The 18,581-nt window shown below is 35.1% G+C and overlaps 1 protein-coding gene across 2 annotated transcripts in view; it reads right to left on the reverse strand.

The window, feature by feature from the left end:
• Nucleotides 1–4,423: 4,423 nt before the first annotated feature.
• Nucleotides 4,424–18,581, reverse strand: part of PGR (progesterone receptor) — a 39,424-nt gene continuing 25,266 nt past the window's right edge. Inside the window, exons 4-8 of one of the 2 annotated variants that reach the window (XM_082756571.1) lie at nt 18,232–18,534; nt 16,898–17,042; nt 13,777–13,907; nt 8,680–8,837; nt 4,424–6,548 (exon numbers count right to left, since the gene is read on the reverse strand). In XM_082756571.1, coding sequence (XP_082612697.1) covers nt 6,393–6,548; nt 8,680–8,837; nt 13,777–13,907; nt 16,898–17,042; nt 18,232–18,534 — 893 coding nt within the window. In that variant the 3' untranslated portion in view covers nt 4,424–6,392. Of the gene's footprint in view, nt 6,549–8,679; nt 8,838–12,105; nt 12,182–13,776; nt 13,908–16,897; nt 17,043–18,231; nt 18,535–18,581 lie in introns of those variants that run through there. The other variant, XM_082756572.1, reaches the window with a different exon arrangement.

The raw sequence follows: 18,581 nt of genomic DNA on the forward strand, positions 1-18,581 counted from the left end.
CGATGCTCTCATACCCTATGCATGATGCCGTCACAACAGGCCCAACCCTGACCCCAGTGACCCAGCCTCCCTACCCCAACCCCTTGGCCATTTCAAGTAATGTGAAACATTTGACTGATTCTGCTGTCGCATTTCTTCTATTTAACAGTGTATTATTTTTAGCAAGTATGTTATACTTTGCCTGCAAAAGAATATGCTTATGTAGAAAGCAAAATCCAGATTTTATGATTACAAAAGCTTCTAGGATCTGGGAAAATGGTTAGGAACATATTATTTCCTCTACTGAAGTCACTATCCTGAAGGCACAATACCACATTACAGAGATGGTAAATATTTCTAATAAAAGGATGGTTCCTACTTGTAGCAGACCACCACCTACTTGTCTGTAACATTTCAGTTCCTTCACTAAAAATTGTGATCTTAACTTTATGTGAGCTACAGGTGAAAACTCAGTGCATATAATTCATAATGTTGCACAAACAAAGCCATTGTAACTTTGTAATATGCATTTATTTATGCAAAGCATAAGGTATGTGGACTAATAGCAGGGCCTTCCTCACACACAGCCTCACAGACACACAAGCAATGTTCTTAACTTGATGGTGTTGCAGACGATTAGTGCCTCAGACAGGACAAAAACCAATGATATGAGGTATAAAAGCATTACTGTGTTTTTATCTAGTGTATGAAAAAGAGGCATCCATGAAAATGGTACAAGCAAGAAGGAATGAGCCACTTACAATTGTGTCCAGAAAAGTCTCATCTGCATCATACAAAGATCTCTGCATGAATCTACCTAGTTAGGTTAGACTCAATGGCAAAAGTTAAATTTATTATGCCCATCAGATGCTTTTTATCTGCCCCCCTCCCCCCCCCCCCCCCCCATTTGAAAGTAAACAGCTTGTAGAGTCACTGATGCAGAGTTGGAATTCCCAGAAATTATGTATTTCTTTTTCCTCATCATAGCAAAACAAGTTTGTAGTACTAGCCTGGCTGGGTGGATATTTCAATTGAGCTGTGGGAAAATGCAATAGAGTGAGACTATTTGAATGACACTGTGAGAACCTCCTCACTGATCTGCCTGAATGCCAAATTGGTGGAACTATTGTACCTGGAGAGGTAAAAGGGTAATTTAGTTTTCATGGTCAGAAAACCATGATCTATGGCTAAAAGTCTTATGATGGCATTTTAATAAGGAGCACACCTTACACCGACAAGAAGCTGAAATGTTGATGAACTAGAATTAAAAGAAAGTTCACCACTCCTTGATATGCTTTATACATGTAGTCTTTAAACACCTTTGTGCACAGTACTAAGGGCCCAACACAGGAAAGAAAATGCCTAAATATAAGCAAAAAGAATGCATGTAATGAAAAAAAAAAAAATACATGTAATACAAAAAATACATTTATTTTGTACACAGTGTACTTATGCACATGAGCAGTGCAGCTGCTGCGTTAGGGATTCATTTCCAATAGCAGTGGTGCCTTATGAGGGTTATTTTCTCTATGAGGTATACATACACCTAAATTTTATCTGTTATTATTACCCATGCAGTCACTTTTACTGCATGTTTCTGTCCAAGCATCTGAAAAACTACAGTATCATTCTGCAAGCAAATAATGTCAATCTAACAAATTAATAGCATTCATCTAAAACAAACAAACAAACAAAAACAAACAAACAAAAACAACATAAATTTTAACATAAAAACATCTAAAACATGACTTTTTTTTTCTTTTCATCTTCCAAAGGGGAAAAGAGAACTAAATTAAAAACAATTCCTCTGTTCCAAAGTCAGGTCATCATGACACAAAGCAGTACAAACCAATAAATCTAGCAATGCTGACAATCCACTCTGGCAGTATATACACAGGCTTTTGAGCCATGGAAAGTTGGGAGGGCTTTGGATATTGGCTCTGTGGCTGCAAGCTGACTTATCCAAAGGAAAGAAAGGTCGGCATGCCATGGATGGCATGCGAGACAAGAAATGCGCACTTGGAGCCACATGGTGCGTGGGTGGAGCATGGCCCTGTGCCCTCCTGCTCCAGGGGGAACGCAACTGGAGGGCTGTGCAGGTGGGAAAGCATGGGGAGAATCCCTACAGGTATTGCTGTTTGTGCTACCAATAACCAGAACAAAGATTTGTGTATAGACAGGAACACAGTAAAGCAGCTGAGCTTCCCCATAAATCCGAATTATTAGCAGATGCTCTGTCATAAAACCACGGAAAGTTTTTGGATGAGTTCTAACTTTAAAAAGCCAGGAAGTTTAATTACTGTGATTTGTCCTAGTGCCTGAAGGATTGACCCTTGCTCTTTAAGTATATTCAGGGGAAGTAAAATCTCTTTCTTGTCATCTTGTAATCCCCCTAGACATATTTCTGTACGTCAGAAAAAGTCAAAAGAGTGCTAAGGTACTAATGAAACTGGACAGAAAATACCAACTGAATTCTCAGCTTCTCTTGTTTGGATACTACATAGGCCAACAGGACTGCAGTGCAGCTGCAGGAACAGCTGGGGTACCAAATCTTCACTTCACTCTGCACACATACAATGAGGGGACTCTGCAGTCCCATGAAATCAATTGGACTTGTCTCAGACTCCATTTCCCTCTGTCATGGATGAGGTGCTAACAAATCAACATTCCCCCTTCCCTAAATGCTGGTCAGAAATTTTGATCCTGCTAGGATCTTGTAAATAAGTCTTTGACCCTTTTGTATTTCTTTGACATCAGCAAGTGCAACAGCCAAACACCTCGGTGTGAGAGCTTGCCAGTACTGGAAGTCTCCTGTTCCCTGTCCTACACAGGGCGCTGCCACAGCCAGGCAGTTTGATGCTTGAAACTGTCATAAAAATCTGCAGATAATGTGAGAACATGATGCCGCTACCAAACTGTAGAAACCTACAGTTTCTACAATAGTAGAAACCAAAGCAGAGCACTTCGTGCTCTTGCTATTGTGCTTCATGTAAGTATCAGCAGAAGGAGATGCTAAAGGCCTTACATCAAAAACATATAAATTGTACAGAATATGAGAGGCTTACCTTCAGCCATAGTTGACATTATTTAATGTAAGAGGACTAACTTTTAGTGCCAATTAGACAGGAAAAAAAAAAAAAAAAAAAAGGCTGCAATTTGCAGAAGATGCCAAGCTCTCTAATTAGTGTAACAGATATAATATTTTTTAAATGTAATTGGGCACTTCTTAAATGCCAGAGAACAAAAAAGTTCATCTGTCAAAACTTATTTCTGGTATGCAAAATGCAACATAAGATCCAGCCTTGTTATGCCTTATTCAATGTATAGAGAAGCAGTGCAAGTCGCTTTATTTACACCTGCTTGTCAGTCTCAGGTCAAAAAAAGAACCCTTAATATTTAAATTAATATTAATGAAGTGAAATACGAACAAATAAGAAGACTCTTACTCTTCAAAAATATATATATATAAAAGGAAAATTAGTTTGTTGATAGCTCTCTGGGCATCAGTCCAGTGCTGAAAAGTTGCACTAGATGAGATTTATATAGGAAAGGAAATAATCTCGTGTCTTGAATACTGATAATGGCATCTGTGTAATCTGAAGCAAACGATTGCATCAAAATGGAGACCATAGGTTCTTTTATAAACACCACCCAAAGATGAAAGATCTTAAATTGAAATACTTTTGTCCAACTTCAAACAATCTAGTAGTGAATACAGGATTTTCAAATGATATAGCAGTCAGATTTAGTCAAACTTGTTCTGTCTTACGTAGCACATTATTTAACAGAACCATGAAGTTCTGGGAGTTTTTTCTGTGAGTTACAGATGTTCAAGAAATACAGTTTGAAAATGTTGTAACCTTTGCTATCTGTTCCCAAAAGGAATCTATTCATCCTTTTTTATTATATCTTTGAGACAAATATAGAGCATTTCAGTCTGATCTGCCATATCTGTGGGACACAGTGACATGGCAGACACGTGGAACACATTTTAGGGATTGAGTAAAAGGCAGATATTGGTTCATCTAAACCATTTCTAAAACAAGCATACTACCTGCTCCATTTTGTAATTACAGAATTAGAGTGTTGAGGAATCATCTTTAGTGTAGGAAGTTTCTGTTACAAGTTTAATCTAAACAGCAAAATAGGAAGTCTATTAATTTGATGGTAAATTAAATGACAAAACTTAAATTCCCAAAGAATGCATGAAAATACAGCTGCTACACAAAAGCTGAATGGAAATGGACAACTTTTTAACTGAATGTAAGTACAAAGAAAAGTAAAGAAAACAGAACTTCGGTATGTAGAAACAAAATTTTGTGTTATTTATTAAAACATAATTGCTTTAAGGATCACAGTTAAAAGTCAGACTGTATTGAATAAAAAAGAAATAGCTTGTCTCTGGGCAGTTAGAAATTATGAACCTAGTAAACTAACACAAAAGTCTGCTTAGACCATTTTGCCTTGGGCCACTTCTTTGCCCTAGCTCCACTTTTATTTATTTATTTTACTACTATATGGGATATTTTTATTCCTATTCATAATGTAGCTTTTTCCTGGTGGACCTTTGCTTGCCTGACAAAAATTTGTCCGTACATAACAAGTTACTATCAGCTGTATACTACCCACACAATGGATGCATCCAGCATCTAGCAGGGGAAGAACAGTAGAATATGGCCAGCAAGTGCTGAAATAAGGCTTAATTTTCCTACATTGCTAGAGAACTTGGGCATTGTTTTTAGTGACTGACAAAAATTTGCCATGTATTTGGCTGGAGCACCTCCCCTGTGAAGACAGGCTGAGGGAGTTGGGGCTGTTCAGCCTGGAGAAGAGAAGGCTCCGGGGAGACCTTACAGCCGCTTTCCAGTACCTAAAGGGGGCCTACAGGAAAGCTGGGAAGGGACTCTTCATAAAAAAAGTGCAGTGATAATGGTTTTAAACTGAAAGAGGATAGATTTAGATTAGACATTAGAGAGAATTCTTTACTCAGAGGGTGGTGAGGCCCTGGAACAGGTTGCCCAGAGAAGCTGTGGATGCCCCATCCCTGGGGGTGTTCAAGGCCAGTTTGGATGGGGCTTTGAGCAACCTGGTCTGGTGGGAGGTGTCCCTGCCCATGGCAGGGGTTGGAATTACATGATCTTTAAGATCCTTTCCAACCCAAACTATTCTGTGATTCCGTGTGAATATATCAAGAATTTACTACCTCAAATGCATGAGTTGTTTCATATCCCTATCAAAGAAAAAAATGCACCACATTATCATTTTTTAGTCAAGTATTTCTTTTCCATGATAAAACATGACGTTCTTCTTGAATGTATAAAATGTATAAAGCTAATTTAGCCCAACAGCTCTTACTATTACCCCAATTATAGCAGCATGCCTTTAAAGTATAAAATATGTAGCTTTATTAAATGATATTAAAATGAGCCTGGTGTGTATCAAAATGTTTGTAGTCATATTTCTTTTTGCATTTAATCTCTCTATAATTTGCTGGTAATGTTTGTTTGAGTATTCAACACTGGAATTCAAAACATTAAGTTTATTAAGAGTTGTAGTGAGTGAAAACATTTCTATTTCAAGTTTCTGAAATACACAATTTTAAAGTTGATAAATTTAAGATTACAACTAAGTGATTTAGCTTTAATAAGTGCCAAACTTCTAAGGAAAAATCAAACCAAAGCTGAGTGGGTTTGCATACATTATTTCTGGTGTAATATATACTGAAATTTTCCTATGCTTTCTGTTTTTGAAGAACTGCACTGAATGATGCAGAAAACATCATGCTGAGCTCAGAATTTCAATACAGCAAGAGCACAGACAAGAATATGAATCCATACTCAGTGGCTTGCACTTCAGTTACTCATGAATGTACTGCAGTGATGTCTACTTAATCTTGGACAGCCAACTTTAAAAGGATGTTTCTGTGAGGTGGATTAGTAAATAAAAAAGTGAAATATCTGTGAGAAAATGTAGGTAATAAACATTTTAATTCCTTTAAAATCTTTAGGATTACACACATGCCCACATGTACCCATGCACACAACGTATTAAAGTAAAAAGTTTACACCATGTCATATCAGAAATTTGAAAGTGTGCAATATGTAAGAAAAATGTGTAAGATAACTGTTGTTAGAAATCTGAAAACTCTATTCATTGTCATTCTTATGCACATCTAAAGAGCAATCTACTCAAGTTTACAAAACATTTCTTATGGCGGTTGTGATTTGTGCAGTTATGGAATCAGGAACTCACAATATGTACATCGAGCTTAAATGGCTTGTGTATGGTACAAGTATAAAGCAGTAGGCAGGGTATGACAAATGCACTGAAGTCCTAACATTGCAAAATCTTGATCAAAATAAACAAACAAAAAATGACCCAGAAATCATCTCTATGATAAGAGAAAAGACATTTCACTTTTTGTGAAAGAGAAGAGGTTTCACCATCCCTGCTAAAATCTTGGGTAGCTGGGCAGCAATCACCTCTGACATCATCTCGGGGAATTCAACACTCAGTGCACGGGACTGGAGAAATGTGTTCAGACAGAAGAGATGGAGCTGTTTCACTAGCTGGAAGTAATAAAACACAAACATGATAAATAAGGCTAACAGTAATGCAGCCAGATAAACATGCTGTCAATCACTTAGCTCATACATCTATCAGATGACATTATATTCCATCCTCTGCCAATCCTTGAATCAGTAATGAAGATAATTTGTCATTCCCTATTAAAATATCATCCCAAGGTAAAAATCATAAATATAGCTAAATTGCATGTCCTATAAAAAGAGGAACTCACTGGCATTAAAAGGTGGAATCATCCTCACTCATGACATGCACCATGATCAATGGCAGGTACTAAAAAGCATTCGATCTTTCATTTTATCCTCACGTACAACATGTCTCAATGCCTTGCTTACTATATGCTATTCAAACATTGATCTGAAGTCAGCATTTACCACTCCCTTGTGAGGTTTTCCATGGCTCTGACTATGACCATACCTAAGTGTGCTGCTAACATTAAAATTAATAGGCCCCTGTCCCTTGAAAGCAACTGCTAAGTATATGTACATACAGCCTCTCCAGTGAGATGGTCTATCTGGTATCTCCCATCTCTTTGTCAGATACTCTAAGGAGCGAACACTATTCCAACCAACTAACTGGTGGATATTTTGCAGTAAGTCTCACTTACTTGCTTCCATCTAGGCTACTTTACTTTTCTTAAGTATTTGAAATTAAGAGATTGACTCTACAGACAGCTCAAAGAGTTTTTCTCTAGACGTTGAAATTCAAGATTGAGAATTCTTACTAGAGAGTAAGACAGAACTTTTATCCCCCCAAAAAACAGATCCATTTGTCAGATCACAGATTCCTGAGCACCTGGCTAGCACAAGTAGTATACTGTCCAGGAATTGTTTTTGCACGTAAAAGCTGGCTGACTAAGCTCCAGGGAAGGGTTTAGCAAAGACAGTTCCAAATGACAACAGGAGTCTGAATACCGGTAAATCTTAAAGTTAGGCTTCATGTCCTCCCTTCAGAATATTCTATTGTCTAACTTCACTTGTAAGGATGCTTTTACCAGTTGTCTCATTCACCGTGATCTGGTATCTGAGAAAATATAATAGTTTAACAGTGAATGTGATTCCTATGGATAATAAAAGTTCATGGACAAGTTTGAGCAGTGGATCAAAGGATTGTGGACTAACTGGTTAACCACATTGTTACGTCTCTTGACTTCTATAAATGGGATCTTCGCTTTTTTTTTTCTCCCATCAGAAGGAGGAATTAGTGACAATGGAAGCTTTTGGATGAAAAAATGAATGTATTAAAAAAAAAAAAAGTGAAATAAAACACAGATTTGCTAAGTGAAGAAGAATACAAACAAGCAAAGACCTCATCCTTCCCTAAACTCCTTGTGAGTTCCTCACAGCCAGCACTGAACTAAAAAAGCACTTTTCCTAAAGTATTTTAGCACCACTCACACAGTCTTTGCTAAGACTTTCGGAGTATTGCCACATACCTCTGTTTCTTGCCTCTCTTTCAGAGATACATAAACCATTAAAAAACAATATTCAAATGGGTAAAGGTTTATAAAGAGTGTCATTCCCCAGTTTTAGTGGATGTTGAGCCCATAAGATATGTGCTGGATTCTCAAGGATGTGGAAAGGATTCAGATGCATCTTTTAAAACACTTATGAATCTCTATGACACCACTATTAGAGCTCTACAAGATAAGTCAATTCCAGCATATAGATAGATAAAATACAACATAAAATACACATGTAAAAGTAGTTGAATTGAGGTTGTAAAATCAATCTTAGCTATCTTTCACTAATTCTTAGTAGCCCGACTTTGAAATTTGAATTGCCTATTCTTTGCATTTTGTAAATATTTTCATGAAAACTTACACACAAACAGACCCCTACCAACGATCTCAAGTGTACTAGTTACAGAAATAATGCAGCAAAGTGGTAGCATTCAAAGGCCTTTTTCTCAGACCCATATATATTGTATACTATACAATATATATACAATACATATTGATTATTAAATATATAATTATTCACACATTAAAGGAAAACTATACTTACAACATTTTCAGTTTAGAATTGTTAACTAGCTAGTTTCTATAAAATTACTTTTAAAAAATTCTAGTTCCTTCTGACCTAAAAAGCAAAATAAATTAATAAGTAAACTTACATCATGCATGGAATCCATCAGTTTTGTAAGTTGATAGAAACGTTGGGAGTTGGCCACAACGCCTTTCTGGCGCAAACCAATTGCCTTCACCAGTTCTCTAATGTAACTTGTTCTCATCTCGTCAAATTGGCTTTGACTTCTTAGACCTTCCAAAGGAACTAGAAAGAAAACAACACTTGTGTTGCAATTTGTTCTGAAGGCAACAAGAGAGATTTAAAGTATAGGAACAGTTTATGGTGCATTTCACAATATGCAGTGTAATTTGTTATTATATGCCAGATACTTCTTCCTGTCATTTAGCTACTCCAGAAACAGTAATACAATTAGTTAAAATGATGTATCAGCAACAATTACTCAATTGTGCCAACTTCTGATGTCTAGAAGTAGTTTTAAACTTCAGCTATACCTATGTGCTGAAAAGAAGATGGCTAAAAGAACCACTCCTGCTCTTGAGGAAATATATCATGGGCTGGCTCATCTCATACTAGTCAGCCCTCCTTACAGCATATTTATCTTAGATCTATCTGGAGTGCCTCAAAATGGAGTCAAGGAATGAACTAACAACTCTAAAGTAATGTAGACAGTAAAGCATCCAAGGCTCAGATTTCCTGTTTGGGCCTCTTTTCACTTAACAAAATAGATGAACACTCAGAGTCTTAAATGTGAATATTTTTAAAGAGAAATTAGCAGGGAGGAGCAACTCTTCTCTTAATGGTCTGTTGTTAGGATCAAAATGAAGACATGGAAAGAACACCAAGAAATTAACCTTTTAGTGTCTTCTAGTGGTAAGACTACTGATAATCATAGATTATAAACTTTGGCACCACTGTAAAGAAACAGGCATAAGTTCTAGACACTATATTCTTGACATGGTAGAATGTAGTTTTTAAGTCATAATTTTTGAAGGCAACTAAGAAATGAAAACTTGAAAAATGAAACTTGAAAAAAATATTCCCATCTGGCAATCAAATCTAAATGCTTGCTTCACTAAAGTAATCACATGTTAAAATATGCTCTGGATTCAAATATTTGTTTTTTTGAAAGAACTGTTAAATTCCTTCCCCTTTTTATTTTTCAAATAACTTTTCACACTGTAATGTCACATTTAACATTTCATATTCTGACAGCAAGTTTATAGGGAAGGGCATTTCAGAACATAGGCATCTCCATCTGAGCTGGTTACCACACCTCCCTGTATTTTTAGTGGGGAAAGTCAGTTCAGTATAGAGCATAAGATACACTTACTGTTTTAGAATTAGTTTTAGAAAGACATGAATTTTGCTGTAGAGATGCTTATTTCTCTCCACGGACTCTAAAAGAATCTCATGGGCTCACATAATTAAATAAATCACGTGGTAGGCATCTAGTATACCTTCAATCTAGTCATGGTAAGTATCAGGTCATGACTTGATTTCATTTGAATCTCTTAAAAAAGAAATAAATGGAAATGTGCTTCATAATGACATAGAACTATTCAACACTGTAACATCTAATGTTCAGGTGATTTATTGAATTCTGAAATTAAAGAAAATAACTGTGCATGCTGACTCTCTGTTACAATGCACAGTGTTGTTAGATATCTAAGAGTGAAATTCTAAAAACAGAAGCTACCCAAAAAGGAGATGGCTGCACAGGAGTTGGACCTATGCCCATTAACTGAAAGGGAATTAGGTAGTAAGGCCTGCACTGAGAGAAGCACAGCTCTTCCTTCAGAAGCCATAAACTCTGTTCTGAAATCAACTGCCTAAGTCATGTCTGGTTCCTCAGGAGAAGTAAGGGGGAAAGAGAGACATTTCACACACACATTAAAATTAAGAGTTGCCCTCACCTCGAGTTCAGGGACAGCTGACAAAGCAAAGCTCAAATCTCTACTCTACTCTGATTTAAGCAGAGGCCTCGTATTTTGTAAGAGAGTGCCCAAGAAAGGAAATAGTCCACTTTGCCACAGATGGCTTTTGTCAGTATCTCCTCAGACAACTGAATGTCTGAGAGAAGGAGGGAGACAGACACATATACACAGAATAGCAAGCTTACTTTCAGACAACAGAAATTGTGATTGCTTCGACAAAAACGAAGCTCATAGCAACATTATCTAATAATAGTCCGGCTTTTAGGGATGTCATGTGTCATGTTAGATTTCTTTTGGCAGCTGATGAAGATGAAATGCTGAGCTACTTGTTGAGGGTCTGAATAGAAAAGTTCTGTTTTATGGAGAATACAACTTGTTTAGAACTAATACTAAGTGGGGAGCAGTAGTTATGTTATTGAAAAAGATCATAATTTTTAAAGCCTGGATGGTTCTGGGGATGTCTAACAGCAGAATTACAGAAAGGCATTCTGAAGGAATTTAGGAACCTTCTAAGCTAGATGAATGCTATCTTTGATTTAGGTCTCTAAAACACCAATTAAACCTTACAGTTGCCTTGTTAATTGAGTTAAAGAATTCTTCCAACAATGCATGGCCTGTTACCCCAGAATTCTGTGATAGCACAGTCACATACCCATCTAATCATTAAAAAAAAAAAAAAAGCCACTCTAAGATATTTATTTGAATGAAAAATTACAGGGTTTTACATGAACAAATTCAGTTTAAGTACAGATAGCTCAAATGCTTCTTTTCCCTGAATATAAGTCAAGAACGCCAGCACTTTTATTCACTGGCAATAACCCAGTCAAAATCTTATGCAGCAAAGTTTTTGTAATTCCTCTAAATCAAAAAATCTGAACATGGAGTTAAAACTGACCTTGCTATGAGATTATTTCTCTTTTCTGGCATAGCTCTACTTTCATAAACCCTGTTCATTCTGAACTATTCAGAGTACTACTTCCTTGATGCATGTGGCATCTGCTAGATGGAGTACTGTTGAGAACTTCAGGGCATTGTAACAGCACAGCATATAAAATGTGTAAATATGTAAAGCATATAAGGAACTGTAAAATGGAAACAATTATAGAAAATGAAAAAGTCGGTCCACGTTTTGCAATCACTACTTCTACTTTCAAGACAGCTTTAAAACTGTCACAAGTGCAGTGAAAAAACTAAACCACAGCAAACTCAGAGGAAAAAGGTAAAATTTAAAATAATGTTAAAACTTAAGTTGGGGTTTCCATTCAGAATTAAAAATGTATTGATGTTGACATTTATGTTTAATACAAATTACGTTTCTTTAAAATGATACAAAAAGTAAAACTAGTTCATCTAAATAATAAATTAAATAGAAGACAGAATGAGAGACTAGAAGTTCAGACTTGATTTACTGTTAGTATATGAAAGTTTGAAATGGCCATACTTTCACATTTGAAGAGGATTAAGGTGAATAGCATGACTGAAATAAAAACAGTCTTAAAAAAACACTTTAAAGCAACAATCAGGTTATATGGTTTTTTGAACACAGTTTTGTGGAGAGTATTGTATTTATACAGTACCAAACGTTTACTAAATGTCTCAGCAACAACGGTTAGGTGTGTTCCTTTTCCCAAAGATCTGACAAATTGTTTTTTCCTATAAGACAATAAGTGTAGGAGAGAACAAAAAGCAAAACTTATCAGCACAGGTAAAAATACTTTCATGTTTTTAAAATTAATTTCTTGCATATATATAAACACATGACCTTAAAAATGAGGTTCTGAGGGAAATGGATAAAGAATAGTAGGTTGATGAATACTGTTACTGATGAATACTGAATACTGATCCGCTCTTAACTGAGAGGGAGTTGACCAGTGCAGTATTTTTAAAAATTTCATTTGAACTTTATTGTATGGAAGTGGAGAGCTGGAATGTCACAAATGTACCAACATTTCACTGAAATTTAAGACTTCCCTCTAAAATTCACATAGACAAGAGAGTTCAATAAGTGATGGAAAGGTGGAAAATGCTTAATACATTCAAAAAATACATTCAAAACCTTGATGCAATTCCAAGAAAGCGACTGCAGTTATCAGAGATTGACTAATCACAGAGATTTTTGTCCACATTATTTTTATTGCTTTAGCAGAGTGTATGCTATTTTGTTATTATTTTAGTAATTTTCATATTCATATGAGCTAATTCTAATCTTTACTCCTTGTGTTCTGGTGTTCTGCTGATCAGAGGCTTTTTTAAGCATGAACTTATGCAAATAACAGCCAAGTAAAGTTTAAGAGTGAACAAATTTTAGTTCTTTATCTTTTGCTGAGCCTTTATATAGCCAAATAGCAGGTTATGAAGGACTCACACATCTCTTCTACCACTCAGTAAGTATGTAGAGAACCAAACTTAAATGTTTGGTTCCCCTTCTAGTTCTAGGAGGTGCTTAGGGCTTAGTTACTAATAGCAGCTGTACAATTTAAAAACTTTCTTGTTGGGGACTGTTTAGGGCATCAGCAGATGTACTGATGTTTGTGTTTTAGAAAAAGCTTCAGAAGATAATTTTATCAACTACCACATCTTCCAATTAAAGTTTAATGTAATGCTGTATATGGTATTCTTACAAAGATGTGTATGATTGAAGTGAGCAGACTGTTCTCAAGCAAACAACTAAAAAAAATCTACTTGTTTATAGCTGTGCTAAACCTCTATAAGTAAAAATAATAATAAAAAATAAAATAAAATAAAAAATAAATGGTAGCATTGTTTGCCATGTCCACTCTCTTAATTCTTTTGAGTAAGCACACTTTAACTTCTTGGCCAGAATAAAGCCCTCAGTCAAAAACCTGAAAAATAATTAAATACATATAGTTAGGTACTTCTAATATAGAGGGGGTGTAGGGCTTATAGGGGTTCCTTTATCTGTGTAGAGTCATTTAAAGTGAACAGCTTTCTGACAGCAAATCCATATACTTGCTTTGAAAATATTTAATACAATACACCAGTATTTGAAAAGGGATCTAATATTTCCCCAGTGCCTTTATACAGTATAAAACCAATGATGAAACACAGATTATTTGTTCCTTATAAACATTACAAGCATACTTTTAGGTCTTGCAATACTAACGTTTTCCTCCTAAAGAAGTTTTCCATTTGTTTAGCCAGATAGCTCAGCAATTGTCTAGTTAAACAATGTTATTCAAAACTAAAATTTTACTAGTGATATGTTACAAAGAAATAAAGGAACTTACTTGTATTAAGAAGTAACAGAGCTTTCATACATAGGAACTCTTCTTGGCTAACTTGAAGTCTGACAAATTCCTGTGGGAGTTGCCACATGGATAGACACAGTGAATAGAACGATGATTCTTTCATCCTCTGTCTTACACCCAGAAAAGGGAAAACAAAAGGAAAAACAAAAATGTGAAAACAAAGAAAAGAAGCAGCTCAGCTAATAGTTGTTTGAAGTAAGTGTTTTGTTAGCAGCTTAATTATCACATTATTAAAATTAAGAGAAATATAAACAATTTTCTATTTTTTTGGTACCTATACTAGTTTTTTAATCATAAGGAATATGCTGCTGTTTTGAATGTTAAAACTCATGCAGTTGTAAATAGTCCATTTCACAAGAAAATATGTAAAATTGTTCAGTCTTTTGCAGCACTCTGATCTTACTTTTCTTTTTGAGATTTTGGTGCACTGGTTATATTTTATTGAATATATTTATTGTGAAGACAGTTTATAACTGAAATGACTACAACAATAGCATTTTGAAATTTGTAAACTAAACAGAATTCATTGTACGTTCCCCTGAAGATCCAATAAAATATGATAATTTTAGAAAGCTGCATAATGATCCAAATAAATTAGGTCCAACAACATGATTAAATTTTGCCCCACTCTAAGAGACCAAAGGTAGTCTTATCACTTGTTACAATGGGAATTGTAAACCTAAGAAATTCAGACAAGCATTCCAACCTGACTGGATATAGTACTCTCAACAATAGAAATAGAAGATATTTTCAATGAATAAAAGACTTTTCTCAAAGCATTGAGGGTTTCTTTGTTTGTTTGTTTGTTTTCTTATGTTATTTAAAGTGTAATTGCTATCTTAAATGATTTTTTTTTTCAGTTTTCTACATCTGAAATTTTGCACTGGGTCTCCAATGACTTAAAAATGAAATTTTGATATGTTAGATCTCATAGGATTGTTTATTTCCATATCCAGTTTAAATCTCTCTTTCTATATCTGATATTCTTCTCTACTCATAAGCAGTATCTTAGATGAGTGATAGCAGATTTCAAGGTACACTAAATGCTGTTCATACCCATATTTTTAGGCACTGCAAAATAAAAGTAACAGTAAAGCCTTTTGGTGTTTTAATGTTAAGTCATGAAATCATTGTCAACCTAGCACTCCTAGCCTTCTTGGTCTGAAATTGATGCTACTGAACAAGTCGTTCTCACAGAGAACTCTGGATAAATTCACTAAATGACAGAGTGGCTGCAAAACAATCTTTGTAATGTGGTTTCATGGTCATTTTCAAATAACTTAAGTGTGTGTTGCCACTGTAGAGGGAATTTTTGTTCTCTCTTCCCTCTTCTAGGTGTGCACTCCTACTCTCCTGGCATTACTGCCTGCCATGTCGTGACTCAGACTGGGGATGAGCTCAATTGGCTTTTTTTTTTCCTATGGCATTTCTAGAACATATAATTTCTTTATCTGTTTTACAGTGCAGACAGATAGCAAGTGAAACAGTTTAAGTGAAATTATGGGCATGCGTGACCAGGGCAAGGAGGCAGACAGCATTGACATTTCTGGTGGTGTTCAGCAGTTACTTTTTCTTAAAGTGATCATGGAAGTACAGCCTTAGGTATCACTGTAGACAAGGAAGTGGCTTACATTATACTGCCTTAAAAGATAACTTTTTTTTTTTTTTTTTTTTCTCCCAATAAACAGTGGTAGCTCTGATTTAGTGTACCAGTTATTCTTCCTGTCCAGCTCTTTGATTATAACTTTTTTAACATGATGCTGATGAGATATTTTACAACCAAGAGAAGTGTATGTCGGCAGTTCACCTCTTTCTCTAGGTAAATGGTATTCAGCTGCAAACGAGAAGCTGTCTATGAGGAATTATAATCAGGTTTAATAAATCTCAACCCTCTTCTAGAAGAATGAACTTAAATTTTTTCTTCATAAGGTGGCAGCAGTGGTATACACACAGGGTAATGCCCCATAACATGCTATTAGTTCCTAAAGCCATCTCATATTGGATTTCTGAGTATATATCAGAGTAGACTAGGATACAGTCCAAAGTTCACTCAGTCTCATCCCTTCAAACTGTTTCAATCGTACAATAAAATTAATATACATGGGAGATGAAAGAATTCATTACTCTGTAATCTCACAGTGATATACAACTATCTGGAAGAGAAAAGATCAGAAACTATACAGCCTGCTCCCCTGAATATTTTGTATAAATAACACCACTCACAAAATTCTGGATGTCTATCAATTTCAAATTTGAGTGCCTAGATCTTCTCAAAGTCCACCTCTTAACCTTTAAACAGATATGACTTATGAGAAAATATGTTTAACTTTTACTTCACCTCATACGAGATTTTTAGGATCTTAAAAATAAGAAAAATATATTAGGAAAAAAAATACATAGGAAGACAACATTGTTTAACTTTTCCTGGAAGATTCCCATGTATAGTAACTAAAATTAAAGCTTTGATAATACTAAGATGCAGAGCTGAAAAAGATTGAAATTAAAGTTATCTGAATTCATCAGCATAGTTAAGGAAAATCCAAACCAAAATCCCACTCTAAAATCAAAACAAAAGAACAGTCTCTAATATTTTATCTTTGATCTTCACTTTTTCTTGATAGATTATTACAATTTTATAACATGAAATGTACTTCTGAAATTCACAGTTTTATCAGAAAGTGTCAACACTACTTTAGGCTATATACAAACTTTTGGCAAAAACCACCCAAACAACGATGACCAAAGGAAATCCCACTTATTTCCATTTATTGAACATGAACTCTTGTCTTATTGAGTTCACATAAATTTTCTGACAGTATCACTCTTAAAAAAAAAACAAAACAAACAAACAAAAAAACCAACTCTTAGATAATTACAATATTATTTTATATGATTAGAATATTTATTTAATATAATTACAATATTACTCCTTTTTTTTTTTTTTTTTTTTGTGATGATGTGATCAGAGGACTTCCCTCTGCTGTTAATTTTGAAACAGAACAAATAATGAATGAAATCTTGGCCTCAGTGAACTCACATTCTCATTAACACAAACAAATCAAAACGTCATTCATATTGTGCAACAGCAGAGTCTACTTACTCATTTAGAATCAGATCTGGTGCAAAATATAACATCTGACCACTGACATGTTTGTATGATCTCCATCCCATTGCAAAAACCATTAGACTCATCCAGGAATACTGGATGAGAGTTATCTGATCATCAATATGTAAATTCCGAAATCCTGGAAATAGAATTAAAAGATAAAATACTTTATAATTTAGACATTTAGACTTTAAATTTAGACAACAGCTAAGTAGATGTTCTGAAGATTACAGCTTTGGGCATAAACTATAAAACCAGGAACAGTTAGAAAGATGAATGCTTTTGAGGGTGTAGCTGTCAGAAATTTGTGAGGTTTGTATAATCACTGACTTAAGTGTTCTTAACAAGAGATACAGTTGTAATACAACAAACATCCACCTATTAATATATTTCTTCTGTTTAAATCCAGAGAAGAATCTTCATCTGTGGATTTGACAATAACTTTTGCTCTTTGATATCTTTAAAGATTGCTATAAGGTATCAGAGACAATCTAACAGCTTCCTGCCACCAAAAGTCCTGTTCTTCATTACCTGGTCCTGTTAACCTCCTTCAAGCCAGCCATTAATGCTATGCCTCAGTTAACTGGTTCAGCTCATAAAGCATCAGAAAATCAGACGGCAAATAAATAAATAAATAAATAAAGGTTGTTTTCTTCTCACTTAATGAGATGAATCAGTTCAGCTAAGAGGTCTGACAAGCCCAAGCTGTAATGGGGAGGAGCAGCAAGTGGTATCACACTTTCCTGCAGCAGTGAGGTGTCAGTTCAGCTCACATATTTCCAGGCTTTCAGCTTAATATGTTGTTTTTTATAGATTGCAGAATCAGGCTCCTATCACCAGACAGAGAACATGGACATATAAATATGAGTTGCTTTTTTTTTTTTTTTTTTTTTTGTAATCTTTGTTTCTTCATAAATTCAGTTGCTTCTTAATACTGTTCGTCCCTGTTTCTTTTTTAAAAAATAAGAATGAAGAATATGCAGAACTCAATTAAGAAAATAAAAAAAAAAAAACACCATAAGAATTAATAGTAGAGGAGGAGGGGTTAGGATGGAAAAGCTGCTGTAATGGTGGAAAAATAGGAACACTCTGGGCTTTTTTTTTTTTTTTTTTTAATAACTCTAAATATGCTTTCCTTTATGAAGGCCCTCCTATTAAAATGTATTGGATTAGTGCATGTATTATCTGATGAAGTGGAAACTTAATCCTTTAACAATTTCTGAAGAATTACATACCATGCAGACAATAAACAAGCAATGTTCTCTTTTGACTGCTCGTCCCATGACACATTTGCTTAACTAGAATTCACTACATGTAAGTGTTATTACCTGGTAGCAATTTTGACCACTTGACTACACAAAGAAGTTGCCTCTCACAAAGATGATTGAGACTGGTCAGCAAGGAACTTGGTGTTTCAGGTTTTGTATTGTCATAACCAGCATAGACAACTTCTGGCTCAATGCCTCGTAAAACACTTATCATTGGGGGAACAAACTGTATTTCTTGATTTGGAGAAAAGGACAGCCTTTGGGTTAGAGATTGGCTTTCATCTTGAAGAGTTGCTGGCTGCTGGAGAGCGACATCTAATGTTCTCACAACCTTAACTTTGTTAAACTTTTTAAATTTTCGACCTGAAAAAAAGAAAATCGTTAATTTGTTAAAAAGAATTAAACAGAAA

Source organism: Aythya marila (genome assembly GCF_965140915.1).
Source record: "Aythya marila genome assembly, chromosome: 1".
NCBI lineage: Eukaryota > Metazoa > Chordata > Aves > Anseriformes > Anatidae > Aythya > Aythya marila.